The 27,266-nt window shown below is 46.1% G+C and overlaps 2 protein-coding genes across 16 annotated transcripts in view; one reads left to right on the top strand and one right to left on the bottom strand.

Moving 5' to 3' along the window:
* Window positions 1-1,570: 1,570 nt before the first annotated feature.
* On the top strand, window positions 1,571-21,048 carry LOC118505306 (ATP-dependent Clp protease ATP-binding subunit clpX-like, mitochondrial). Of its 7 annotated transcripts, none has more exons than XM_036040940.1 (7): window positions 1,571-1,666; window positions 5,947-6,416; window positions 17,489-18,695; window positions 18,785-19,061; window positions 19,195-19,344; window positions 19,421-19,642; window positions 19,712-21,048. In XM_036040940.1, the coding sequence occupies exons 2-7, from the start codon at window positions 6,344-6,346 to the stop codon at window positions 19,931-19,933; spliced, it is 2,151 nt and encodes a 716-aa protein (XP_035896833.1). In that variant the 5' UTR covers window positions 1,571-1,666; window positions 5,947-6,343; the 3' UTR covers window positions 19,934-21,048. The 7 variants fall into 7 exon arrangements, with proteins under 7 accessions (XP_035896833.1, XP_035896835.1, XP_035896830.1 ...); XM_036040942.1 differs by having other exon boundaries at window positions 1,647-1,732; XM_036040937.1 differs by having other exon boundaries at window positions 1,658-1,872.
* A 660-nt stretch (window positions 21,049-21,708) lies between these two features.
* LOC118505304 (tumor necrosis factor alpha-induced protein 8-like protein) overlaps window positions 21,709-27,266 on the bottom strand; it is a 33,937-nt gene continuing 28,379 nt past the window's right edge. For 8 of the 9 annotated variants that reach the window (XM_036040928.1, XM_036040932.1, XM_036040934.1 and 5 more), the window contains one exon: window positions 21,709-23,356. In XM_036040928.1, coding sequence (XP_035896821.1) covers window positions 22,958-23,356 — 399 coding nt within the window. In that variant the 3' untranslated portion in view covers window positions 21,709-22,957. The remainder of the gene's footprint in view (window positions 23,357-27,266) is intronic. The other variant, XM_036040933.1, reaches the window with a different exon arrangement.

The raw sequence follows: 27,266 nt of genomic DNA, 5'->3' as shown, positions 1-27,266 counted from the left end.
ATATGCAACCTTCCATCGGTGTATCTTATGTCCTGCGAACATCAGAGTTTATAATGCGATGATGAGACCAAGAATGCCGGGAACATATTTTAATACAAGAATAACGACGTCATCGTGTAGCATCATCAACTCACACAATTATTGTTGCATTTGCACACCCACCCCGGTGGCGCTTATTGTGACCTCAAATGCGGTTCACGGTTGATAACTTTCACCCAAGGTCACGTCCTATGAATTGATGGGCACAGCACTAGAGCAGGAAGCGGATTTTATGATCCTCATGGTATGGCGCTGATGGGTGATTCCAAATCACATTCGGCACCAGACGGCACCGTACCACTAATCAACGTGACACAATTCCTTCCGCGTATGGATCGCGCTGGTACGGCGAGTTGGCACAGTTGGCCGAGGTACGCTAGCCAAACCGACAAAAAAAAAAAAAAAAAAAAAAAAAAGGGCTAACGGATATTCCACCGTGGTCGATGAGACACTGTGATAAAATATAGCAAATCCGCGCTCGTGAAATGGAATCGATTCGGAACGAAACCATCGGGTTTAAAAGGCGTGAGCTGCATAACGGAGCTGGCCGAAGAATATAATTAAGTAAGCCCAACCCGGTGGTGGTTTTTGAACCGAAATTCGTCATCGGCCGAAGACGTCTGGCCTGCAGCAAGTTGAGGCACACCGTGTCGTACCCGTTTTGTTTCCCCAATTCTGTGCACATACATTAGTATAAGTACACGCCAAGAGCCACAGAGCAGCAGGAAAGCATTTGGACCTGACGAAATGAATTTATTCATTACTGAGTAGCTCAACTAAATAAACACATTTCGCGTATAAATGACATAGAATTGCTATAGCCAGGGCGCTCGGTTGGTTTTATTACACAGATTATGAATGGAACAACGTAACGCAATCGATTAGCTATCCTATACCGGTACCAGAACGATCGGCACCGGATTCGCGGAAAGTTTACTCGAGAAATAAATGAATTATTAAATGAAAATTGTGCGTAACACAAATAATTTTTCAAGATTCAAAGAGAAATATGGCGAGTGTTGAGAAATGTGGGCTAGATTGCAGATGTTAGGAGTCTTGAAAAATGAGTCAAACTTTCAAAGTTGCATTCAAAGTGGCATCCAACCAAGTTGCAGTTGATTTCGCACACAAGTTCGCTTGCAGGTTCAGGGCACTGTGGAAATGGCTGATGGTGAATATGGTAGATTAAAATAATTTAATTGTTGAAGTTTTGGTTGTTTTTCTTATGAAACTTAATGCAACACTTATTTACAATTGCGACATATTAAATTGAGCCTTTCAACCAGGATTTTCGACTCGGGATTCTGGTATTCATGTAGTAAGCTCTAATAAAACATTCATGCGGGGAGCTGCATATGCGGGAATACTCGAGAATAAGAAAAAATTAATCAGAAATGATGCGATATCAAAATGATAATCTAGTATTAAATTACGGATTATTATTATTTTAACTTAAATTAATTTGCTCATTTCGTGCTAGTGATGGCCGTTCAATCGGAAGCCGCATGCGGAGCGGATCGGAACGAGTCCGTTGTCAAACTGACAGTTGGTTTGTTGTTGGTTTTTTCTCTTCTCTAGAATCGAGGAAAAAAGGAAGGAAACCGAAGAAGAACAAATTACGCACACGGTAATAATATTGCAGACCAGAAAGTGAGCGGAAGGAAGAAACGTACCACATCGCGCCACTGCTGGTGTGCTCTGGATATTTCATTTCTGTGCAGTAATTTGTCATTGTCTGGTGTTTGCTAGCGAATTTCCATCAGCTTGTTTCGTGCACGGCGTGTGTGCGCGGCATTAAGTGACGGTGGTGTTCGGGTTCGGGAAAACGGATCGGTAATGGGCCACAACGGGAGTAGTGTTTTCGTGCGTGTAAAAGTGCAAATAATGGTCTTTGAGAGCAAAATATTGATTGTGGACATGTTCCTGGGAAGCTAAAGCCCTTCGCATATCAACGTACAGAGTGATAGGAACTGCTAATTTTCCAAGTCATCGCGGGCGAGCGTATGAAATTGCAATCATTTATGCAACAAGCGTCGAAGCTAAAGAATGAACAAAGAGCAGACTCAAAAGGGAAGCTTCACCATTGGCTAAATAGTGCAGTTCTGCTTCGCTGGATGCTCGCAAACCAGTTCTGCGATCCGTCGATATTTTTTAATGCGTCGCAGTTTATTCGCCGTGATATGGTTCGTTCTGACAAACCGTTTTCTTTCTCTTCGTAGCAGCGCGCTGAACGGGAACTCCAACACCACTGTGACATGCATGTGGCTGTATTTATTTTGCTTTGGATTTGCTTTTCTAAAACGGTCTGACGTTTGGTACACGCGCCCGTCGCCACCACCCATCGTTCCCAGCACGAAAAGTGTCCCGTGTCCCGGCACTGGGGCCGTTCGGGTGGGAATGATTTCATAACAAGTGGTGAAATTGCGCGTTCTCTCCCGCTGTTCGATGGAGGAATTCAAAGTTCTTCACCGAGGGTGCACAGCTGTTTTCGGAAAGTGGAGCTCGTATGCAGTTTGAAGCGATCATGGCATGTGCTTTAGCAGCATATCAATTTTTAAGAACCGAATTTGAGACGCATTTGAAAACTGTAAACACTGTCCTGTTTCGTAATGGGGTGTGCTGTGCGCTTTCTGCGCTCTTTGTCCCCGGTGAGATGATGAACAAAACAAACTCACCTTACCCGCCACCATATGGATAGCAAAAGGGAATACTAATAGCAACTTGAGAAGGAAACCGCGAACGCTTTGAGGGAATTGCGCATGTCGCGGACCGAAATGTAAACAAACAGCAGCTCGAGTGGATGAATTCCATACCGGGAGCGGGATGTACGATTAATGGCCTAAAGTTTGGGCAAATGTAAATTTGCCTCGATAACAGGCACCGATTTGTCCGAGTACCCTGATGGAACCAATGATGTTGTTCACCTAGAATGACTGTCACGGAATCCTGTTTTCTACACGCGGTGGATCTGACCGGCCTTCCTTCAACATTACGAAGTCGAGTCATCTTACCTTATGCAACCCTAAAAACCAGTATTTCACTCAAATTATTGTCGTCATTCGATTTAAAAATAAGAAATGATCTCTAGAACGAGCTATGTTGGTCGTCGGTGGATAAAGATCACCGCGTGCAAAATCCCGGAGTGGCAATGGACGGTTTTTGTTGAACACCTTCAACGGAACATAAGTGGCACGTTGTGGGCTCGCGCTTCGCGGTGGTTTGCCTTAGAACGAAAGTGGGCACGGAACCGGTTCACTGCGCGCTGCTGGGAGGTACGTACGGCGAGTCTTCGGTAAATTATTTGCAACAGCACCTACAACAACACCCGTAAAGACATGAAATACGCTTAATTTCAACGAACCAGTCTCGATCGGAGACGATTGAGAACTGAGCCGTCTCAAGATCGGTAGTATTTTCAAAAATTCAAGGTTACCCTGTGCTCACGACCGGAGAAGTCTTTTCCAAGGGTGGTAGTAGCATTGTGGGATGAGCCACAAACCGGCATTTTCTGTTTGCGGCCTGTTTTTTCGGTGTTCATGTGAAGAGGGCCTTTAAGTGGTGGTACAGCTGACTCGGCACTTTTCGGAATAATTAACTCGTTAGACACGGACGAATATTTGCCGATTAGCTTAACTTCCGTCATGCGGTTGTCCACTGATATTTGTGCCGGTTACAAACAGCTGATGTGTTGTTTTGACCTATTCGGAAGGGTGCAATGATTGTAACCGTTTTTTTTTTTAAATTCAAATGAATGAAATAGATTATTTTAATCATATTCAACCATACATTAGGATAATACAAGGTTACAAGGTATGATATCCGCCCTCATAAAACACGAATTAGTTCAGGGTTTCGGCAGCTCCGGGATGGGGGATGTTCAGGGTTTTACTGTGACAAATATGCGCACGTACTTTTGCTGTTAACGATCCTCACCGGGGAGGGCAAAGCTGGAACCTATTTTGGCATCGTGCAATGGAAAACCTTCCCTGCCAATGCTGTGCGCCGCCAAGGTGGACAAGAACGTTTCGCGTTGATTAAAATCGCCAAAGCCTGGCGGGCACATTCACTAATGTGATATTGAGCACCTTTTCTTCTCCTATCTATGGTAGCTCTGACTCTGATAAATCACACTTCCGTTTGGTGAGAAATTATGTAAAGTGGCATGGTGAACCTCTAAAACGCGTCGATCGATCGGCTTTTTTATCGGGCCCACGAAAACATTGGCTGCCGGTAGATTTTGTTTGGATCGTTGCACATACAATTTTTCCCACCCTTGTAGATCACCGATCGATCGGTCGAGCGTTTTGCTATGTATGTACCCGGCGCCCATCGCTCTGTGCGCGAGTGTGTGTGTGTGTATCTGTATTAGCAACCCGCATGCCGGGGCAGATTGTTGGGCCGAGGCTGATTACGCGTTTTGGTGGGGTGGCTTGATGTTTCGCTCGCTCTGAATGCCGCTCTACCCGATCGGCGGTTCAAACGCGATCTTACCGTTGCCGGTGTAGGTTCGTGCTCGGTTTGTAAGTCGTTTTCAGTGGAGTTTTTTTCACGTTTTACGTTCTGTTAGTGTTTGTAAACGACGTTTGCATCAATCAAGGTATAGTGGATAAAAGGGAACAACACAGAAAATTAGTAATCGAAATCAAAGCACCGCGTGGCCAAGTTTTTTTTTTGTGTGTGAAAAAAAAGATCGGTGCAGGAGTGTTAGAGTTAGGTGGTCAATGATGTGGTTAAAATAATGTAACTTTATATTGTGAGCAAAAAATGCAACGTATCGGTGAATCAAGATGTACATTATCTCGATCGCGCTCGATCCTCTCCCAATCGAACATGTTTTGATCGATGATTGCAATCAATCCCGAATGAAAAAAAATGGTGGTGGAATAAAAAACAATCCCGTTTCGTGAGCACGACAAAGACCCCAGACACCGCTGATTGCCTTTCGCAAGCTGTGTTTGATCTCAATCAAAAGAGTTCAATTTCCTCACAAGCCCACGAGGAACCAAAAACGGACCAAAGTCGTGTTGGCTTCTTAGTGAACGATAGGCAGGAAAGCACCGGTAATACCGGTGCAATTGTTCGCTAGACGAAGAAGCGAACCCCTTTCCCTTTCTATGCTACCCGAGTGCCGACTATTGTTCTTCATCACAAGATACCTCTTCTTGCAAGATAGAAGAAGGCGTTTTGATGGTGATGCAACAATGATAGTGATGAGGCTGCTGCTGCTGCTATAGTGCTATAGCTGCAGATTCAAAAATCAAGTCTACTTCTTCATCCCGGCGCCGCTTGCTGCTCTCGATCGCTTCCGATCATATGCTGCTAGCAGCTGGGTAGTGAAAGTGATGCGATCTTCCTGGGCGTGTTTTGGTGTTGCCCACTTTTCCGATCCTCTATCTTTTCTTTATGATTGGATGCTCGGCCGCATCGAGCGGAGGACTGGTATGGGAGGTGTTTTGAATGTGGGAATTAAACCATTTTCGCTCGCGTTAGATTGTGTTCGTTCCTTTTATGGCGCTTTTCCGCGGTTTTCTATTCCTGGTGCGCCGGGCATATACATTCTCTTTTGCATCCTTCCCGCGCTGCCTGGGCCCAGTTGCGGGAGTCCTAAAAAGGGCAATAAAAATTGGTTATCAGTTTTTTTGTTTGTTTCAAGATTGTTTTTTTTTTCGGTGTTACTTTTTATCGTGCCTGTTGTTGATCTCGGTTCATGGCCGTTGTGGCAGTCGGTTTCTGGTAGTAGCAGTAGTGGGTCGAGAGTTAGTTTAAGTTTAACAGTGCATAGAGTGGTGTCTAGGAAGTGCAACTTTATTTCATCATATTGTGCAGTTCCTTTACTAACAACACGCACGCACACAAATGTCGGTGGATAAACGTTGTACACAATTAACTAAATCTCTTCTGTAATAGTTAGTAGCAACGTGCATACGCGTCTTTCGGGCTGCAACGGGCTATTTTCGTCTTTCGTCGTGTCGGTGGCTACAAATTTACACTAAAGTGGTAAAACTTGACACTTAAAATTGTTCTTGCGATCGAAAATCAATTGTGAAAACTCGCGACAGCGTATCGGAAGAGAAGCGGTTGACCGTGGCCCAGTGCGTTACGATCGTTGGAAATTAAAAATTTAACCAGAAAAACACGGTGAACGACGGTGACGTGCGGTGCGACGCAGGAAATCGGATTACAGTCTTCGGGGAAACCGGAACCGACTGGCGCACAAAACCATCTTCAGCAGCAGCGGTTGAGCTGGTGATCTATACACCCCCGATACCACCCTTTCCCGAAGCTCGTGTTACGTGCGTTCGAGATGCGTAGCGTGCGCAGCAGCATCACCATCAGCCGGTTGGGGATTTATCCGAAAAAATCAAACATTCGCACTGGTGAGTACTTGCTTATTTTAGGTTAAGTCATGTCTGCTCTGCTATGTAGTGTGGTTTCGTATTTTTTCCACAATTAAAAGAAAAATGTCTCGAAATGGGAAAGCATCAATGAAGTTAGGTTGAGCTCGCTTAGGAATACTGACCTTCCTTTTGCTGCCCAAAGTAGGGACTTTCACAAGTACTGTAACGAGTTGCGTTGGACACTTGCTTGCTGAGAGATACCGTAGGTACCGCAAACTCCCGGTAACTAACCTTGAGCATTCCATGGTAAAGCTCCATCGGTGTGAGCGATTTGAAAGGACGATCGGCTACTACAACGTTGGCGATCGCTTGCGATTGAAGTTTGCACGCCCAGTCGTAGCTCTAAACCTTTCGTTGGCAAACTGTTTTTCATTCTTCAATCGATTCTGTTGTGCACAACCGCTGAACCGAATCATGCAGAGACACATACACTGTGCAACAATCCATATCGATGGGTGAGAGAAAAAAAAAGTATCAATGACTTGAAACATTCAGTTCCACGTCAATGAACCAGACCACCTTCACAACATAAAGCCATAGCAGGGGATCGTACATTCTTGCGGGGAAGTGGCTTTTGTGCTTTAAAATCACATACGCACCTGAGTCGTCGCGTTGACTGAAAGCGAAATTTTGTTATGGACAAAAAAGAGGTTTTACGAAATCAGAAATAAAGCGTGCCAGAATCCTCTCGTCGTCGTCAATCCATTCTGCTCGGTCTGTTCCGCATGTTAAGGTAAACCGGTGAGGTGCTGGGTGGTTTTTATGTTTTGTCGGAGAAAGGATAAAGGTGAGAACAACCATTCGAAAAATGCCACCACCAGACAACGCTCGGTGGCCACACCGAAGATCGTCTCCATGTCTCATTGAGGACAACGGTTAACGAATCAATTATTTTATTTTATGTTGTTTACCTTCCTGTGGAATATTATTTAACAACTATTGTAACGAAAGCCCCAAAGGTGGAGGGGGTGCTAATTATTCGTGGCGTCGCTTCACAACGGATTATAGTAATTATCGGTTGGTTGGCGAACCAGTATCGTGGTAAAATTATATATTTTTTCGCGCAACAAAAACAAACAAACATTGTGGCTTTTCTGTGCCCTTGAATCGTATGCTTTTTGAAGGGGTGTGTGCTGTTTTTCGGAGCATTATGCGGGAATGGTTTTTTGGAGAATGTTGAAAGGGACAACTGTTGTGGGGAGTTTTTTTTGTTTTGTCTGATCTCTCACCACCTTTGGTTGGTTGTGGGACAAACAAGTCGCTTTTCCTGGTATCAGATCGATCATGTGGAGATCGCTTTTTTCCCACACCAAATTGGTAAAACCTGGTCACAGATGCGACAGAAGCTGCGAGATGCGATTGATAGTTGTTTCTGCATGATTTCAAGGTCGAGGACTTCCGTATTATGCGATCGTACCACTTAAAAGATACGTGAAAGATCGCGCTGAGCACAGTATCTTTATGATAGTGACAAAAAAAGGAGTAAGCCATAAAATAGTAGGATTAGTAGTAGCTACCTACTGCTGGCTTGCATCGACTTTTGGAAGCTTTGTTTTTGACCGCCAAACCATTGGTGGGACCGTTGTGCAAAAGGGGCCAACTACGTGATTGTGAGAGATAAAAAAAACACAAAAACTTCAACTCAAAATAAAGCCCATTCTGTCTCTAGATGTCGGACAAAGACCGATTACTGCTCTGTGACCTTCCGGCGGTCGAGGATAGTGTGCAATTAAAAGTTGACCCTTTTCTCCTGACCTAGACGGTTTTAAACGTTTTGGGCCGGTGGGCACAGCTCGGAAAACATTATCGAATGTGAACTTGACATAGGCCCGAAATCCTACCTTACTTCTGTTCGGCAATAGACCGTTGTGACCGATATTGATCGTATTTTCTGGTGGTTTTTTTTTCTGTAAGATTGGCTCTATAATTGACACCAATGTTAAGGTTCCTTATTCCTTTTTTTTTGTGACTAATTGGTCGTTAGTTGGTTTTGCTTTCAAAAAACTGTTAGCGGGACAAAAATAAGGTTGTGATAGTGTGTTGAAATTTCCCGCAACATCACAACTGCAAAGTGTTTTTGTTTTAGTGTCGGGCGATAAAAAGCAACTTCTTATCTTCTGATAACGGTAAGACGTTACATCGAACGATTCCCGCTGCAATCAGGGCCTGAATTGTGTTTTGGGTGGGACAACACTTGTTTATCGCCGCCATTTGCTTGTTTGGTAGTAACATTTGGTTCGTGTTGTGATGCTTTGCTGCCTGCTGTTCATGCTGCTTACGACATGCACATTACACGAAATTTCACAAATCATTTTTATTCCATACGCTGCATCATATATCAAATCAAGCTGCACATTTGTCTTACGGCTGTGAGCACTGGTGGACATTAATTGTGCATAGAATCGGCTCAATGAATCAATACACGCGCACCATAAAGGGTACTTGAAGCAATCAGCGGTAATACGCATTTTTAATGGCATCATTATACAGGCAGACGGGTCAGAAAGGACTTGTCACGGGTGTCGAAAAGGAGGCTGGAGCGTTGGAAAGCGTGTTTCTCTTTTTTCGCGTTTTGCCTTTGTGTATGGCGACCACTAGTGTCAGTGGTGCAGAAGGTGGATAAGGTGTGCGCGGGTAAGGTTGCTGTGCAGATAGGTTGAGGCGTAAGGGCGTTGGGCCTGGAAGTTCCTGAGATCGACCCAGTTTTGTGCGTGTCCGTGACACAATTTAACGAGACGACGTCCTCATCGTTCACCGTTGCAGTGTGCAGTCGTCCGGTTGTTTCCCTGTGTGCGTGCATTGTACCATCGAGAGGATGGTCATCCCGTTGCGTGTGAGGAGGAAGGATGCAACAGAAGTAAAGGATCATGTTGCAATGCGCGTTAATGGCGCTTTAGTGAATTGGAGATGTGGTTTTTCTTGGGCATGGCGTGTCACTCAAATGCATATAATGCTTGAAACGCTCCTATGTCTTCTCTTTGCCCCTTGGGTAGATAATGGGTACGGACTGGGAGCGCTAACGATGTAATATCCTGTGCATCTTTTGCTTTGCGTTCGATACGGTTGTTTCAGCTGGGATGGATTGGTTGAACCGGTAATGTTTCGCACAAACTTTCGGGTTATGGCAATAATACTGTGTTTAACAATTTATTATGAAGATTCGTATGTTATGCTGAATTACCAAGAATTTATATGTATGAAGTATCTTGCCTGCTGTTGTAGCTTAAACTTATTGCTGAGTAACTCCCGGGATTTACGTCAGCGATCGGGGGGGCGGGCGTGCTCACACCAAGCGACAAACTCACCCGGCACGGTATTCGATCGAGGTTTGATGGTTTTATTGATTATCCAAAGCTTCCATAACCCCAACCCCCCCCCCCCTCCCTCCTTTCTGTTTCTTTGCTCTCCTCCCTACGGCAGAATCTCTGTCTCATGGTCAAGGTTTTGCTGTCCCCCTGGAGGGTGACTTGACGAAGGTAGCTTTATAGCGTCCCAAGGTTCATCTACGTTTTGCTAGATTCGTTTGATCGCGTACGGCAACGGCCTGCTTGGTTGTTGCGATTTATCGGAAGGAATACATAAACCAGGTTCCGCTCGGTCGTGGAGATCCGTATGGTAATTGGTTTGGATGCTGGCGCCGAATTCTTGCGCGGCACGTGAAGCAGAAGAGCGGTAAAAACTGCGATAAGCAAAGGATCGGATGGACAGGTTTGGTTACGGCAATGAACGCTGCTATGTTGAGCTTGTTTGTCACGTCCGATTTGTCACGTAGCTTTGCGTTCAGGGAGAGTGAAATGATAAATCTATTTGATGCGAACATTTTGCATACTATTTGTGTGCTAAGCTCTCTCGTGTGGTTATGGAAAATGATGAAGGCTGTTTGATTAGCTTCCTATTGGTTAAGAGGCCCATTCTGATGTCCTCCAGCTCAAGAGTGACCTTGAAGGTTCTGAGGTCAAGCGGTTTGATAAGCACACACACTACAACCGCAGGCCACCTTATCATGGTTCGTGATTCTATTTTAGCAAAGTGACGTGGTCTTCACCAAAAGCGAAATCTTAAGATTCAACTGAAAAAGCTTGCTGACCTTCTGTTCGCCAATCATTCGTTGATTGGATAGGAAATTGAATCGCGGTGCATCAGCTGATCTTATGCTCTCCCCACAACGGGGTGAAATGATTCTGCACACCAACATACTGCTACCACCACGCTCACACGCTGTCTTACGTGCTTTACAGCACACCTAACAAACAACATGACTGTGTCGTGTTGTCGAGCTAGTATTAGTACACAAGATAACCGGGGCCCAGCAAACAGAGGGGCCAACTGGGGAAGATGTTGAGCGACGGTGTTGTTGATGGTGGTGTGGCTTTATTTTTCTTTCCATTTTTTTTTTACAACATTGTTTACCTTATTTTGTTCACGTCATACATACGCGCGAAATACATGACGGCGTCGCATGGGACGAAGCCCTTCTACACTAGCGTACGTTCGCGCTGTTTATCACTTGACGCTACGTTCTTGTGGGTCTTTATCAAGCTCAATCATCGGCCCACAACAGTCTGGCGCATATTTGTGTGTATATGTGTGTTTGTGTAGCATCCCCTGTGCTGTGTGCTGTCTTGGTTTCTCGTGGAGTTGCAAAGAACGCGAAGCTTGTGTCTACGCAAATCGCGCAACGTGATAGAAGAAACTCGCCGTCAGTGGCGGTTGCTTGGCGTGTAAGTGTACGCGTCCACACACGGTGGACTATTTTTTGCAAACATTTGAAGTCAGAGGATGAGCATAGACGGGTGTATAAATATTTTACTTCCAAGGTCATTTTCATTTATCGAGTGCGTTGAGACGACGTGGATCGCTCAATAGCCGATCAGAAGAGCACACACAGGAAGTAAGATGAGTAAGTGGCCAAGCGCTGTGTAAACGGAATGTTAATCCTACAACACATTATTTTACCTTTTCTTCGTCTTCTGCTTCGTTCGTTACTTAAACATCATACTGTCGGGGTATGCGTGTGTTCAGACAACGATTTAGATTCGCGAGATCGCGTTTTATCGTTAATTGGTGTGATTTTTCGCATCTTTGCTATCGTCTCTTTTGCGCCTCTTTTTTTTTTGTATGCGCAAAGAGTGACGCTATTTGCAAACAATAATTTTTGTGAGGAACGAAAAACAATAATGTTATCGCGATTGATTGAGCATAATCAATCAACCATATCTGTGGGGAATTCGGGTTGCAAATCATACCACCAAGTCTCCACATTCAGGGTATGAAAACATTCATATACGACGGGGGCTTGCCTGTTTACCGGTTACACTTTGTTTTGTGTAGCGTTGTTATCTTTGAAGGATTTCAGTATCAAGAGCAGCTTCCATATGGTACTAGAACAGCTTCAGCTGTAGCACCATATGCTATATGCTACAGTTTCACCGAAGGACACGCCCACTCCTGACCGCATGACCTTCGACATCGTGTGCAATTTAATAAGTCTGGCCACCGTGATACACACTCTCTCTCTCACACACACACACCCGCATTTTCGAACTGGGGTAGATCGTAGACTCATAGTGCACACGTCGTGCGGCGACTCCCCCACGCATTGAGCTGGAAGTTTCGCTTGCAAATCACGCGATCGTGTGTGTCACGATCGTGTTACCGTGGCGCAGAAACGCACACGTTTTCCAATCGCATCATATGCATCTTGCGACATTTCGCTTTCCTGCACTCGCTTTGTTTTCAGGTTCGTTCGATTGCTTACAACGCCGCCGTTTCTATTGCCCAGGTTGCCGATTGCTGCCAACCGCTGGCTCGCCACACTGTCGTCGATCGCAGTGGGGTTTTTATGGTGGAATGAACGTTTTGTTTTGATTACCTTTACCACCACGCGGGGTCGGGTTCGTTCCCCGGGCCAGTTGCGAAGGGAGGCTGGTGGGGTACTACTATCTTGCCAGCTGCTGGCAATGCCGAGGTCAAGCCGTCCGGCAGCAGCGCACTTATGATGCCGCAAGTAATGCCGCGCACGTATGCACACTCGAACGCATGGCGAAATGCAGCAACACGCGCACGTGTACACACCCTCAACGCAATAAAACTAAAGGCCACTCTTGCAGTACGGTTTCGGGGGCTGCAGGACTCGGTGGCTCAAGCGAAATAAAAAAATTGCTTGATGCACTGTAAGCGTAGGATTTTTTTGGTAATGCATTTTTGATTCGCAACACTAAGCGGAATGCGATGCAAAACGGGCAGTTCACCGGGGGGGTGTTCTTTGGCGGCTTGTGCGTTAGTGATGCCTTATTTTGCGCCAGCAACCCGCTACGGAATAGATGGCTTGTCGCACCGGTCATAATCACTGACAATAAAACTGGCAACCGATTTGTTGTGGGGTTTGGGGGAACGATGTTGTTGCAGCGACGGGCAATGCGGGCGATATGGGCAAAGAGTGAACTATAGCACGAACCATAAATTACGGAACAATGGCAACCGAACCTCCATACCGTGTGCCCCATATCATGCCAACATAGCTGTTTTACGTAGTGCGTGTAAGCAGAGGGCGATGCAATATATCATACATACCGCGATCGATGGGTGATCGATGTGTAGCCGATCGCAAGTGTGAGAAAAAGGTATCGAATATTAAAAGGTTCGTCGAGTCCTTTATTTTTCTGCCTCTCTCACCTCTTTTCTCGATTCGGCGCATGAGTTCGACAACAAAACTGTGAAGTTTATATAAAAAAACCGAGGTAAAACTATATATGCTAGGTCGATTTGGGGAATCAGATGTGGGACAACGTATTGCAAAAACCGCTTTTACAATCGAACTGCGCGTGTGTATGTGTTCGGGTTCGCTTGTCGGTGTAGACACTCTTGATTGCCAAATAATTCCGGCCGAAGTTTATGTTACAAAAGTAATTCCACCACGGCATGCAGGCGTTGGCCGTTCGTTCGAGCATTTACGAATTCCAGCAACGGAAAGGGGTTGATCGATTCGATGGCTTGGTTGGTAAGGCGTGGAAGGGATATATGTTAAGGATTGTTTACAGTGTGACACTGATTGTATTTATGAGCTTGTATTTTAAAGGTTTTGATTTAGTATATATATTTTTTCCCTGGCACTACAATCTCGAGAGGTCTCAGCCTGCCATTTCTGACTTTCTGTGGCTTAATTTTGCCTGCAGCAAAGTAGTCAGTCCCACGTACGGGGAGGCGGTCTGGGTGGTATTTGAACCCCGGTCCTGGCGTGTGAAGACTTAACGCCTGCAACACCTGACCGCTCCAAGTTAATTTAGTATATCAAGAGATGAAATCGCTTGGGATATTTTTTTATCCATATATCATACTGTAAGCTCATGCTCAGTGGTTTCATTGCAAGGACATTTGTGTCTCTTGATGCTGATATTGAACAATCTCCAAAATCTAACGCAAACGCCCATCCCGTCGGATTTCTTTTTGTCTCCCCTCTTGGACGTTGTTCTGTTTTGCACGGATTTTGGTTTAGGCGGTGACCTAAAACTCCAAAAAAAAAAAAAAGGTAGCTCTTCCAACACCTTAGGCTCCAAATCACATGTTCAAGCTCATTGTGGAAGTTTCGGTATGTTCGGAATATTTTTTTTTTGCTGTGGTACGTCAACGCGCAGCGTGAACAAAGCTGACCACGCATTTTTTTTTTCCTAGAGTTGCCCTGGTCCTTCCAAAAATTTGAAGCAGTGGAACCAGTGGATGTAGCAGTGGGCAGCGTGATAGACACTCGGCTTATTGTGTTGCATTATCGGCAGGAGCACATTGCGCCACATTTTGCAACCTAAAGTCACCAGCTTAAGACGTGTGAAGTGTTCTCGAATCTCTTGAATGATTCGATTGGAATGGTCCTCCAAAAGTCATAATACGTCATTGTCCGATACTTAGCCACACGTTTGTGAAAAGACGTCACATTGTAGCGGTGCGTTGTCGGCTTAGGCGTGTGTAGATCCTACTACGGTGGCTACGGTGGCGCTCTAGAAAATTAAAGCACGTAAAAACGCGGCAACGCCTCTCCAGCGAGTGTTACCTTGGGTGCAACTGGTGCAGGTCATTAGCGCCATCCCTCAAAATCCCGTCAAAATACGGTATGGTGGTGGACCGTGTGGTTAAAGCCGCGGATCATTAGAGCCTGAAGGGTTGTCTAGGAATCAGCTCGAAATCCACCCATACACGGCAGGTAACGCATTTTTGAAATCATGAATTCATTAATCATTCCGGCCGGCGGTGGTAAGACCGTGTAAACAAAGTCCTTTTAGGGTGGCAGTGTTGATTGTCGGTCTAACTTTAGAGCTTCCAAGCTTTGGAGCTGCAAGTGTTAAAGCAGCGAAAGGCGATCAAAACTGTCGAGAGGGGCTCTCTTTGGGTGTGATAAATTTTATATTAAATGCAGAATTTCCTTCTTTAAAAAAAATCATTTAACCTTTGTGAGATCACCTTTGGCTGTCCCATGGCATAGCTGGCTGCTCCTTAAAATATGACATCCCCTTGTCCTGTCCGTCCCATCTTTATGTAGGACACTTCCATTTACATTTTTCGTGGTGGGTTCGCATGTCAAGCCACGGTCGAAAGCGCTAGCCTTCACAATGCTTGGCCGACATTTTGGATGATTGAGCAATGAGGAAAAATAATGAAATTAGTCCCTTTCGCCCGATGTCTTCAACAAGTCGAACCCGATCCTTTGGGTATAAATGATGATGTCAGATACACGAAGGCAGAGAGAGAGAGAGATAGAGAGAAAGAGAGAGGACGGTCAAAATATACCCCTTCACACCCCGAAAGCATAGACGCCGAAATGACTAACCCCAGATGGGCGATCTACAATTTCTAACAATAGGGAGTGCGGTGGCCTCATTTTGAATTTCAAGCCCCGTGTTGTAAATTTCTTTTAAAGGCCCACATTTTCCGTTCATGACACTTAAGCCGTGTAACCTTGAGCGAAGAATGGCAAAAGGAAAAGAAGCAGAAGAATCATCCCGCGCGCTGTGTCATCGTGAGTAAGAGCGCGTAGTTCGTATCGCAAGTCGTGGGAATGGTTTCGGCTGAAGAACTCATCTTCAACCACGCTTACCACGACGCAGGTGGTGGTGCAAAAACATTCGCGGTACTGAGCATTTGTTTACCATTTCACGTATGTGGCGCGATCATAACCATTTCACGCATAGTTTAGCAGCGCACGCAACAAATCGGTGTGGGCACATTTGACGAGGAAGAGCGTTTGCTTCAATGTTACTCCCCGACACTAAACGATAGTAGGTGTTTGTGCGGGGTGTAGGGTTGGGGAAGGTGGAGAACTCTGTTTATTAGCACTTGCCAGCAACAACGGGCGCATCTTAAAAGGGCTCGAAGTAGTTGGATGCTGATCGGCACTCGGCTGCAGTAATTGGCGCTATTTGCTTACAATGCTGGCGATGCTGGCTCGTTGGGCGCATACGTCAGTTGTTTCTCATGCCGCCCGTTGCACGTGGATCGTTCGAAAGACAACACCGTCGACATGTGGATGAGATGTGCGGCAGAGCTAATGTTTGTATAGTTACGGTGTTTTATGATCTAATGGTTCGTACAATTGCGCCGAGCACGCTGCGTTGCTATTGTACGCAAAGGCAAGCGGTGTATGCGCCCGTGCATCATGATCATCATCATCAATCAACAGCGTACAAACATTGGCGCAGAGCAATTGTACGGCGGTGAAAACACTCGTCATCCTTTGGCCGGGACACTTAGACACTTTAGCGGCACCTGGTGCGAAAGGTGTCGTCGGATTGCGATCAACGAACGGGACGGGAAGAGACAGATATCCCGTCTGTTGTCTGACTCCGTAGCGCCAATCCTAATTAGGATTTGCATTTCTTAGTGTTTACCGTGTGGGAAGACCCTCTAATCTCCGAAGCTGACAGAGAAGGAGGGAGAGCCCGACTGGCCGTTTTACTACGGCTGATGGAAGGCTTTCAGTTAGGAAACGTAGATTCATGCTTTAATTTGGCAGCTCACATCTTCTCGCCCGAGGAGGGTCATGCACTCTGTCTGGTGAGCTTTTTTTCCATTCCCCGTACGTACGAAACTGAAAGTCTGTGGTGGGCCTGTTTTTTTTCGGGAGCTGAGTTTTAAGTACATGATCATTCGACTTATTACATCAGTTCGTAACGCAACGGATTGTCGAGGGGCATTATAGATGCTTGCCGTTTTAACGGCAATTATTTTGTGATACTCTATTGACGCCTGTTTTTTGCGTATCTCCCCGCGTCAACCTTTGGGACATGGAGCCGAAAGACACGTGAGTGTCTAGATGTGATGTGCGCTAATGATTTTTGCAGCTACGAATTCCAGGTCAAAGTGTCAACACACAATGCACGCTGTTCGCTTCACCGGATTTGTAGCAGAGTGCATGACCAGCAGCAGCAGCGTAGTAATACTGGATAAGGATTTGCCAAATCATTCGTACCGAGGATGGGTGAAAGGGTTCGCAATTGGTGTGTCTCTAAGACATTGCGCATTCGGCTGAAGATTAGTATTATGTCACGCGGAAGGTTACCGCCATCCGTTGGGACACAGTTTATGGAGGGTTTTTTTTGTAGTGGGATCGTGTCGATTGATGCAATAGACAATGAAAGATTATTACTCAGGTTTGAATGTGCGAACCTTGTGAAAATTACATTTATGTTTCATAAGAGATACTGGCACGATCTTTCATTTATGTGTGCTATTTGAATAGATTTTTGCTGAATCAATAATTGCTTTGTAGTCTTGACAGTCAGCATTCTTGGTCAGTTTCCTTCTGTGCGATTGTCTTTAGCTCGCGATAGGTTGTGCCTTATGATCATCAACTTCCTAACTTTGGGATTGACGACTGTCTGGGCCATATTTGCTCCAACCCAATTGACACATCGACTCAATGTTGTCTAGCTATACATCGTAGCCTTAAACTATCGCTTCTTAGGCAGAAATAAATTTTATTGTACTTCAAAACATTATTCAACAATAAATTATGATGAAGCAAACATTCGGTAGAGACTCATGCATGTTATTTCCTCTTTCAGGTTCCATCTGCCTAAATTCGTCCACTGCCACCAACGGCTATCAGTTTCATCCTCACCATCCACAATGTAGCCTGGTCACAACACTATGGTCCTGCAATCCCACCGTCACATCGAGCGATGCACCCCGGAGGACAATCGGTAGCCACAGTCACAGCGTGAAAGCGTGTTCCTCGCCGATTCTACTGTGTGCCACCACCAGCAGCAGCAGCAGCAGCAGCAGCAGTTGCTCCTCATTAACGGATATCTCTTCCTGTACGTTTCCGCCACATCCACAGCGAACCTTTCGCCGCTCGCTTCACGTGTCCGCGGTCTGTGATAAATCATCATCGAAGGATGGTGGCAGCGGAACCAACCCGCCGGGAGGTAGTGGCTCGGCGGGCGGTAGTGGTAGCGGCACCACCGCCAGTGGTGGCGGTTCTTCGTCGGTCGGTGCCGGCGGAAAGGATGGTGGTAGCGGCGGTGGTAAGGAACCACCGAACAAGAAGAACACACTGTCCTGTCCGAAGTGTGGCGACCCATGCACGCACGTGGAAACGTTCGTCAGCTCGACGCGGTTTGTAAAGTGCGAAAAGTGTCACCATTTCTTCGTGGTGCTGTCGGAGGTCGATTCGAAGAAGACGATTAAAGACACGGAAACGAAGGGCGCACGGAAGCCGCCACCACCGCCGAAGAAAATTATGGAGTACCTCGACCGGCACGTCGTCGGCCAGGAGCTGGCGAAGAAGGTTCTGTCGGTGGCGGTGTACAATCACTACAAGCGCATCTACCACAACCTTCCGGCACCGGCCTCCGGGTCGTCGAGTGCGCAGCAGCAACAGCAGCAGCTGGATTCGATGTCACGCAGCGGTGATCTGCTGCACATATCCGGCATCGGGCACACCATGATGAGCTCGGCACCGTCCGAAGTGCCACGACCGCCGATGGGTGCGGGCGGCGCTGGGGCCGTACATGGGGGGGCCGGCTCGAACGCACACCATCCCGGGTCGGAGCTGCTGGACAAGAAGACGCACGAGCTGAAGCTGGAGAAGAGCAACATTCTGATGCTCGGGCCGACCGGCTCGGGCAAAACGCTGCTTGCGCAAACGATTGCCAAGTGCCTGGACGTCCCCTTTGCCATCTGTGATTGTACGACGCTAACGCAGGCCGGTTACGTCGGTGAGGATATCGAGAGTGTGATTGCGAAGCTGCTGCAGGACGCTAACTATAGGTAGGTTGCTTATTATAGCAGGCGGAAAAGACACCGTTCCCCTAATTATTCCGCTTTCTCTCTCTCCGTACCGCCGTACCGCGACACAGCGTCGAGCGGGCGCAGACGGGCATCGTGTTTCTGGACGAGGTGGACAAGATTGGGGCCGTGCCCGGTATCCATCAGCTGCGCGATGTCGGCGGCGAGGGTGTGCAGCAGGGCATGCTGAAGATGCTCGAGGGAACGATCGTGAACGTGCCGGAACGAAATTCGCCGCGAAAGCTGCGCGGCGAAACGGTGCAGGTAGACACGACCAACATTCTGTTCGTGGCGTCCGGTGCGTACACCGGTTTAGATCGTCTGATTGCGCGGCGGCTGAATGAGAAGGTGAGGGGGGATGAAGCGGGCGATGTCAACAACAACAACAACACACACACACACACACACACACACACACACACATGCGGGACGGATTATGAGCATGATAATGATAATATGCTGTTGCTTTCCTTTCCTACAGTACTTGGGCTTCGGTATGCCGGCAAGTTCATCGGAAGGACGCCGGGCCGCACAGGCGTCAGCGTCGCCGATGGATAACGATCAAGCCGAGCGGGACGCAAATCTGAAGAAGGTGCAAGCGAAAGATCTCGTCGAGTTCGGTATGATTCCCGTAAGTAGCGCCTGTCCGTTATAATCTGGCCGACGGTCGTCTTTATAATCTCTCTCTCTCTCCAACCTGCTCACAGGAATTCGTTGGTCGCTTCCCGGTTCTGGTGCCGTTCCACAGTCTCGACGTGGACATGCTCGTACGCATTCTAACCGAGCCGCGTAATGCGCTCGTGCCCCAGTACAAAGCCCTCCTCGGTATGGATCAGGTCGAGCTGTCCTTCACCGACGATGCGCTGAAGCAAATCGCTCAACTAGCCATGGAACGACAAACCGGTGCCCGTGGTCTACGTGCAATTATGGTAAACTTCTGTCTTTATAGACCAATCACGGGTTCGTTAACCGTAGCCATGTGTCTCTTTGTGTTACAGGAAACGCTTCTCTTAGAACCGATGTTTGAGGTGCCCGGATCGGACGTGAAGGGCGTCCGAATTACGGAGGAAAGTGTGCGCGGTGCCGAACCGATCTACGTACGCCGGGGTGAATCGAACGCCTCGAACAAGGATCCGCCCGCATCCGGTGAGGCTGGCCACACGAACAGCAGTAGCACGTCGGAGGAAGAGGAAGCGACAAAGGTGCGCGTGAAGCAGTAACAGGTAAAGCCGGGATGGTCGTGCGGGCGCGTGCAAAATTGTGCGACCTTCTTCTGACAGACATCGATCGTGATCATGAATTGTCACTGTTTTGCCCAATCATCCGATGGATAAAAACGAAACTGAAACATGTATTTGTACATACGATTATTTTCACATAGACGGGCCGGTGTTCCTATTTCGTTTTTCTACTCGCAACATAACGATCCTAATTGCTTTTGTTGAAGCCTTGTTTCATCCGACACATTTAGCTGAGAGACTAGTGTATGGCTCTTAGCTTATCCGGTTCCTTGGGACCATTCTTTCTGTACGTGTACAGTCCTATTATACATCGGAGATCTACCGTGAGCGAAGATCGAAACTCTAAATCAGCGCGTAACGAAAAAGAAACCTTGTTGCGCTGGGTAGATGTAAACTTTGGCCTTAAGTTCAGCGCCTATTTTTAAAATGTATCCCTTAATTATCCTTACAATTAGCGTTCCACGGTTAATGCTACTCAAAAGCGAAAGTTGAAACTTCACCGAGACGAAATCAGGTGCCACGCTATTTAACAACAAAAAGGGGTACGCATGTAATTTAAAACAACCTCACTAGTACAGGGGTTGGACAGTCGACAGAAAATAAAAACTACCGTTAACCGTAATGTTTTGATTCGTGCGATCGTCCGTTTTTGTGCGCCGGGTGAGTTAATTATGCTAAAGGCGGAACACATAGTGGAAAATGTTAACGAATCTTTTGATGAGTAACTGCGTGCAGTAGTATAACGATTAAATAGGAACTCGCCCCCCCAATCTGTGAAACCGGAGAAAACAATACAAACAAACAAAAAACACACATCTAACGCCTTTTATGAGCCCTCTTTCTGCGTGTGTGAGCGCAGGAATAGAAAGTGGTACGTGTAAATTAGCATCTCTTGTAGAAGAATAGATTTTTTTTAGAAGAGTAGGGATTTTTAATTCCTTATTTGTTTCTTTTTTCTTCCTATTTCCCTCCCATATTCCTTAACAATAATATGTTGTTCGTCGGTTAGGGACGATTGTACTGCTAGGGCAAGTTGATTAGGAGGTAAGAGAATTTAAAACGTAATAAACAATAAAGATCGAGGAGTACTTAGTGTGTGCGTGTGTATTGAAGCGAAAACGATCGTTAACGCGATCGGGAGGAAAGAAATTAGCTCCTTAATTTGATGCGATTTCCCTTTCGTCGGCTTAATGGAAAAAGTGGTACGGGAAGCACCAAAATGATCTCCCTTTCAGTCTAACGGTACTAATATGTGGGGTAATTGGTTAATGATGCATGAACGCGGCTGCGATGGTGCATCTTTTTATTGAATTTAATTTGATTTTAATTAATTGCTTTGCGATAACATGAGAAACTCATGTTGCGTTGTGTTACTGATTCTTCATATGGTGTTGCTTGTTTTTTTTCCAAAATAACATAAAACATTTAATTATAACATTGAATGCAAATGTTTAATACATTTTTTTAAATAAAATAATATAAACTTTAAAGCTTTTTTGATTCCTATTTTGTTGTAAAATACGATTCCCGCGCAATTGATTGCGAACATGAAATCCATCCATTGTCGACTTTTCATTTGAAAGTCGATGTTGTGAAATATTTCAACCACGTGCTTGAATTATTTCATTCAAACCCCAAACAAATGAATGGTGAGAGCCAAATTTCTTCTCTTTTGCTCTACGATACATATTAAATCTACAAATTAACTAATAGTTCGGGTTTTATGTAGAAAGAACAGAGTTAATCAACACTTCTTTAGGTGCCCATTCAAAATATCGTCGGTTTTTATTTCCATTAATATCAACTGTTTTGCTTCCCTTCACACAAGCGCGCCTTTCTACCGTTAACGTCAGAGTGTAGGTAGCGGTACTCTGTCGTCCCTAAGTCAGCTTTCCATACCATTTCGATAAGTAACATTCAATATCGCTCAAACAACAACACGATTCGCTAGGAAAAACATTCAACAATCCTTTTATCCTGTGTCGGTACACTCTCATGCTAGGGTATCTACTCTACTACAAGTAGAGTGTCAGTTTTGTGTGTGTTCTGTAATACATTCGTGGTTCACTTGCCGGATTTGGGTAGTTTTGGGTAGTTTTCTTTCAGATCTCGTTCAGCTACGTGTTGTGCTTTGTGATACGCTTTTTAATATTGCTATAGAAAGATACGGGAATAGATTTTTCTTGCCGCAGTGAGAAAAGTGTTCATCAAAAGTGGTCCTTTCGGTGTGGTTTTTGCATGTAGAGTCGGTACAGTAGGGGTATAAGTTCCTCCTTCGTGTTCCTCCTATGAGCGAGATATGGACGTGTTTCCCGTGTCAGAAGCAGTGTTACACGTTGTGTTTGTTTCGTTTTGGTGCGTAAAGTGAAGAGAGTGGCGTGGAGTGTAATAATTCATGTTTCCATAGCTACTGAGAAGTTCCCCTTTGCTTCAAGTAATCGGCGTAATTGATATGGACATGACCCCAGAGTACAATGTTCGAGTTTTCTTGCTTGTTCGGCGCATCACTTACAATCTACTCATATTCTGTGCAGTAATGGCTGCACGCCATGTTCACCGGCCTTAGCGTACCTTTGTATGACTACGTAGCTATTCGTAACTTAACTTAAAACACGATCGTTGCATTAAATAAAAGCTGAAATGATTTAGCTTGGTTGCCGCCCATTCCCCCATTCTCCCCACGCGTAATGTGTGTTTGTGACTTGTTTTTCGATTTGGGATTGAAATAGTGCTACTTCCTTGCTTGTTTGGTGTATCTTTTAGCCGTCCCCATCCGACAAGTGGCAGTTGTATGAGTGTAGGCTGGCAGATACTGCTCAGACCTGCTGCTGCTCTGAAGGAGAAATCTAAAGCCTTGCGGTGCTCGTGCAAGATGTGCATTTTTCACTGGCCTCTAATCGAGCTCGGGGTTTCTTTCCACACTGGCAGCAGATGAAAGACATCTGTTTCACATCCCTGTCCATTTGCTAGACGGATGCCGCAAAGCAACGCGCAATGGCCGCATTAAATATCACCATTCTCCATCGCTTTGTTAAGATCGACCACGATCTTGTCCATGATTTCCCGGTACGGCGAGTCTTGCCGGAAGGCCGTCTCGAGCAGGGCGGAGTCCGTGAACGTGTCAAACACCTCGTCGATGCGACCGAGCGATTTGTCCGTCAGGTGGCGCACCACGCACGACCGCAGCAGATTCCGGCAGTCTGCGAGCGACTTCTGCAGATAGTTCAGGTCGAAGCTGTAGTCCACCTCGTAGAAGGACAGGATCGCCATCTGAAGCGTTTGGAACTTGGACCGGAAGCGGTCCGCTTGCCGCAGCTCGTCCGCGTTTAGCTGTCCGTTGCGATGCAGCACTGCTATTTTGATCACGATTTTGATAATGTTCTTGACCAACCGTTCGGCATCTGTAGAGAATTTACTGGATGTGATATCGTGATTGTCTTGCGATAGATGTAACACGTCTGGTTTCTTTGCGAGTGTGAATTCAATTGTCCTTTATTCTTATGCATTAATTAGAGTTCATTACAAATTCATCATGATTCATTTCTACCCTATAAACATTTTCGTAATTCGAACATTCCGGCCACCAAGAATGAAATTCTTTAGAGTAATTAATAAACAAACGTGTTCGAATTATTATTCAGGTGAGGTAGTAGGTAACAATGCTAGTCGTGCTGTCGGTCGCACGATGTACTTGTCAGGTGCCGTTCGTAAAGTGACGACACGGATGACGTCGTCCTTGCCGGGATGGAGTTTAACAATGCGCCCCTTTGGCCACTCGGTGGGATGAGCATTATCTTCTCGTATAAGGACTAACTGATTTTCTTTAAGCTCAACTACTGACCTGCTACCGAACGACGATCGTGCTTGTAATTGTTGTGTATATTCCCTTTGCCATCGTTGCCAAATAGATCGTACATAGCGTTGCACTAACTGATACTCGTTTAAACGATTAGACGCAATGTTAGTGTAATCAATATCGGGAACAGATTGCATGTTACCTCCGATGAGGAAATGGCCTGGTGTGAGCACTTCAAGATCACACGGATCTTCTGACATTGGAACTAAGGGTCGCGAGTTTAAACAGGATTCGATCTGTGTTAACAATGTAAGCATATTTTCGTAGGTTATACTTGTTGTCCCTATGGTTCGCAGTAAATGATGTTTCGCTGATTTGACCGCTGCTTCCCAGAGCCCGCCGAAGTGGGGAGCTCGCGGTGGTATGAAACGCCATATCATGCCGTTCTCCGCACACCAATTGAAGATGGATTTACGATCTTCCTCATTCTGCTTCAGCATTTTGTAGATACGATGTAGTTCATTTGCTGCTCCTTTAAACGTTGTAGCGTTATCTGAGTGCAGCTCCTTCACCATTCCTCTGCGTGCTACGAAGCGACGAAGTGCTGATAGAAATGCGGTTGTTGTCAAATCGCTCACCAATTCAATATGTACAGCTCTGGTTGAGAAACAGACGAAAATTGCAATATACGCCTTGCTTGGACCGCGATTCCGAACATTTGATTTGATTAATAATGGCCCACAGTAGTCAACGCCGCAAACGGAGAATGCTCTGGTTGGGGTCACTCTTGACTCCGGTAGATCTGCAACACTTTGTTGGACTAATGTTGGTTTGGCCTTGAAGCATTGAAGACAGCGATGGTAGATTGATTTCACTAGACTTCTTCCTCCTATCACCCAAAATCGTTGTCGGAGCGTTGCTAGCAAAAGTTGCGGTCCGGCATGTAATAACCGGAGGTGATATGCTGTTGCTAAGAGAACTGCCATAGGATGGGCGGCAGTTAACACGATGGGATGTTTAACCGAATGCGATGCTGTCATGTTGCCCAGCCGGCCACCAACCCGAAGCACTCCTGTTTCGTCCAAATATGGTCTCAGCCACTTCAGTCTTGATGCTCGGGATACCTGTCTTCCTGTTGTTAAGGCGTGGATTTCGTCGTCGAACGTATCTTGTTGGGCGAGTTTACATAGGGCGATTTCGGCTTGATAAAGATCTTCAGTTGTGATGGTTGCTTGGACGATATCTGTATCAGCTACATCTCGTTTGTTTTCGGCACGACACCCCTTTGGATGTTGTGAAGAATATGCCTTGGTTCTCAGGCACCGCACGTATTTGAATATGTATGCTACCACACGGCGAAGTTTGTGGTAACTTGAATACCTAGCGAAGAGTGTGTTGGAGAAGGCTCGTGCGATAGTGGTGCAAGTGATGGGTTGAGCAGCCTTCCGCTCTTCATCTGCCAATTCACCTTCATCGTTAGACGGAATAAACGTTGGCCAATTGCTTTCATTTTGTGCCAACCAATGTGGCCCGTTCCACCACCGGTGTCGATTGATCAGATCCTCAGCCTGTACACCACGTGAGATATCGTCTGCAGGATTGTCCCTTCCAGGGACGTGCTTCCAGCTCATACCGTCGGTGTCCCGTTGAATCTGTGCAACATGATTAGCCACAAACGGTTTCCAGCGACTCGGCAGTGATTGCAACCAGTATAGTACCGTGGTGGAATCAGTCCAGAAATACACCTTGATGTTGAATCTCGTTGCGTTGATGATCTTCTTGTAGAGTTGTGTGGCTAACCTTGCGGCACAAAGTTCCAATCTTGCTATTGAATGCGTATTTGTCAACGATACGACTTTAGATTTTGCCGTTATTAGTTGTACTGAAACATACTCCTTCGTTTCTGCACGAATGTACCCGCACGTTCCATAAGCTGACTGTGATGCGTCTGCAAACATGTGTAGTTGAACGCTACGTGCTTGCACCAGTGAGACGAATCGAGGTACTCGGACCTCTCGCAATCGGAATATTCCTTGATGGTATTGATTCCACTCCTCCTGAAGCTGTGGTGGCAGCGTGCTATCCCAATCTAACGCCGTTCCGTTCCTCTTCAGAGTCCATAGACGTTGCATAAACATTTTTGAAATGATTATGGTGGGCCCCAGTAGCCCGAGTGGATCGAAGATCTTCGCGATGAATGATAATGCTTGGCGCTTGGTTAACGACATTGGTGGAGGTGGTAAATCTACTTGAAACCGAAATGCGTCGTTTCTTGGCTCCCAAACCAAGCCTAATGTTGAGACGGAGTGATCTTCTAGCTCGTGAACGGATTGTATTGCTATATTTTCTGCAGGAATGCCTTCTAATGCTTCTGGACAGTTTGATACCCATTTTCTAAGCACCATTCCTGCTGAATTCAGCATTGCAGTTATCTGAGTTATCTTTTTTACCACATCTGCGATATTGCTTGCTCCAGATAGAAGATCATCGACATAGAAATCGTGCAGAACAGGATCGACCGCATCAGGAAAGCTCTGCTGATGATCACGTGCAATTTGTTGAAGTGTTCTGGTGGCTAAAAAGGGTGCTGATGCTGTACCATACGTTACTGTAGCCAGTTCATAAGTAGAGATTGGGTCTGTGGTGGATTTTCTGTATCGTATGCGTAGCAAACTTCGATCTTCGGGGTGATGTAGTATTTGGCGATACATTTTTTTCGATATCAGCGGCTATAGCTATGGCATGTGTACGGAATCTCAGGATGATGGAAAACAGATCTTCTTGGACAATCGGGCCTACTAGTAATGTGTCATTGAGGGAGTAGCCGGACGAGGTCTTGCATGATGCATCAAACACTACCTTAACCTTGGTAGTGGTACTGGAATCTTTGACGACCGCGTGGTGCGGTATGTAACAATGTTCGATTGTATCATCTACAGGCTCGGGAAGCTTCTTCATGTGACCGAGGTTTTCGTATGCTTCCATGAATGCACTGTAAGCTTTCGCCATTTCAGGATTGGATCTCAATCGACGTTCTACGCTCAGCAAGCGCCTATCCGCAATTTCTCGTGAAGCACCCAGGGTTGCACCGTTAGTAAAATTTCGGGGAAGTCTGACCACGTACCTGCCCGAAGGTTCTCGATTTACTGTTGATGTGTAGTATTCCTCACAGTAATTTTCCTGTACTGAGAATGCTGGTCCGTCATCAACAGTTTCTAGCTCCCAAAAACGTTGTATCATGGCTTCGAGTGATTCTGATACGATGGCGGCACTCAATAACGCAGTCCTATTGGATGGTGTTTTCTTGTGCGTTGCATTTCCGGCAACCACCCATCCAAACGGTGTTTCCATAAGCCATGGTTTGCCTGGACCAAGTGCTCGTTTGCGGCCTGTATGCAGTTCCCAGAAGGCCTCCCCACCAATTACCACATCGATCTGGCTTGGAGTGTGGTAATTTGGATCAGCCAGTGTAACGTCAGGAACCTGCCATGAAGAAACATCAATTGGAGCCGAAGG

Source organism: Anopheles stephensi, chromosome 2, assembly GCF_013141755.1.
Source record: "Anopheles stephensi strain Indian chromosome 2, UCI_ANSTEP_V1.0, whole genome shotgun sequence".
Lineage (NCBI taxonomy): Eukaryota > Metazoa > Arthropoda > Insecta > Diptera > Culicidae > Anopheles > Anopheles stephensi.
This window is presented reverse-complemented; position numbering and strand designations above follow the sequence as displayed.

Excerpts from the sequence above, each read along its gene's own strand:
- LOC118505306 (XM_036040940.1), top strand. The coding sequence starts at position 6,344 with ATGCGTAGCGTGCGCAGCAGCATCACCATCAGCCGGTTGGGGATTTAT. Across the intron at positions 6,417-17,488 it reads AAAATCAAACATTCGCACTG|GTTCCATCTGCCTAAATTCG; the intron begins GTGAGTACTTGC and ends TTCCTCTTTCAG. Across the intron at positions 19,345-19,420 it reads TCGAGTTCGGTATGATTCCC|GAATTCGTTGGTCGCTTCCC; the intron begins GTAAGTAGCGCC and ends ACCTGCTCACAG.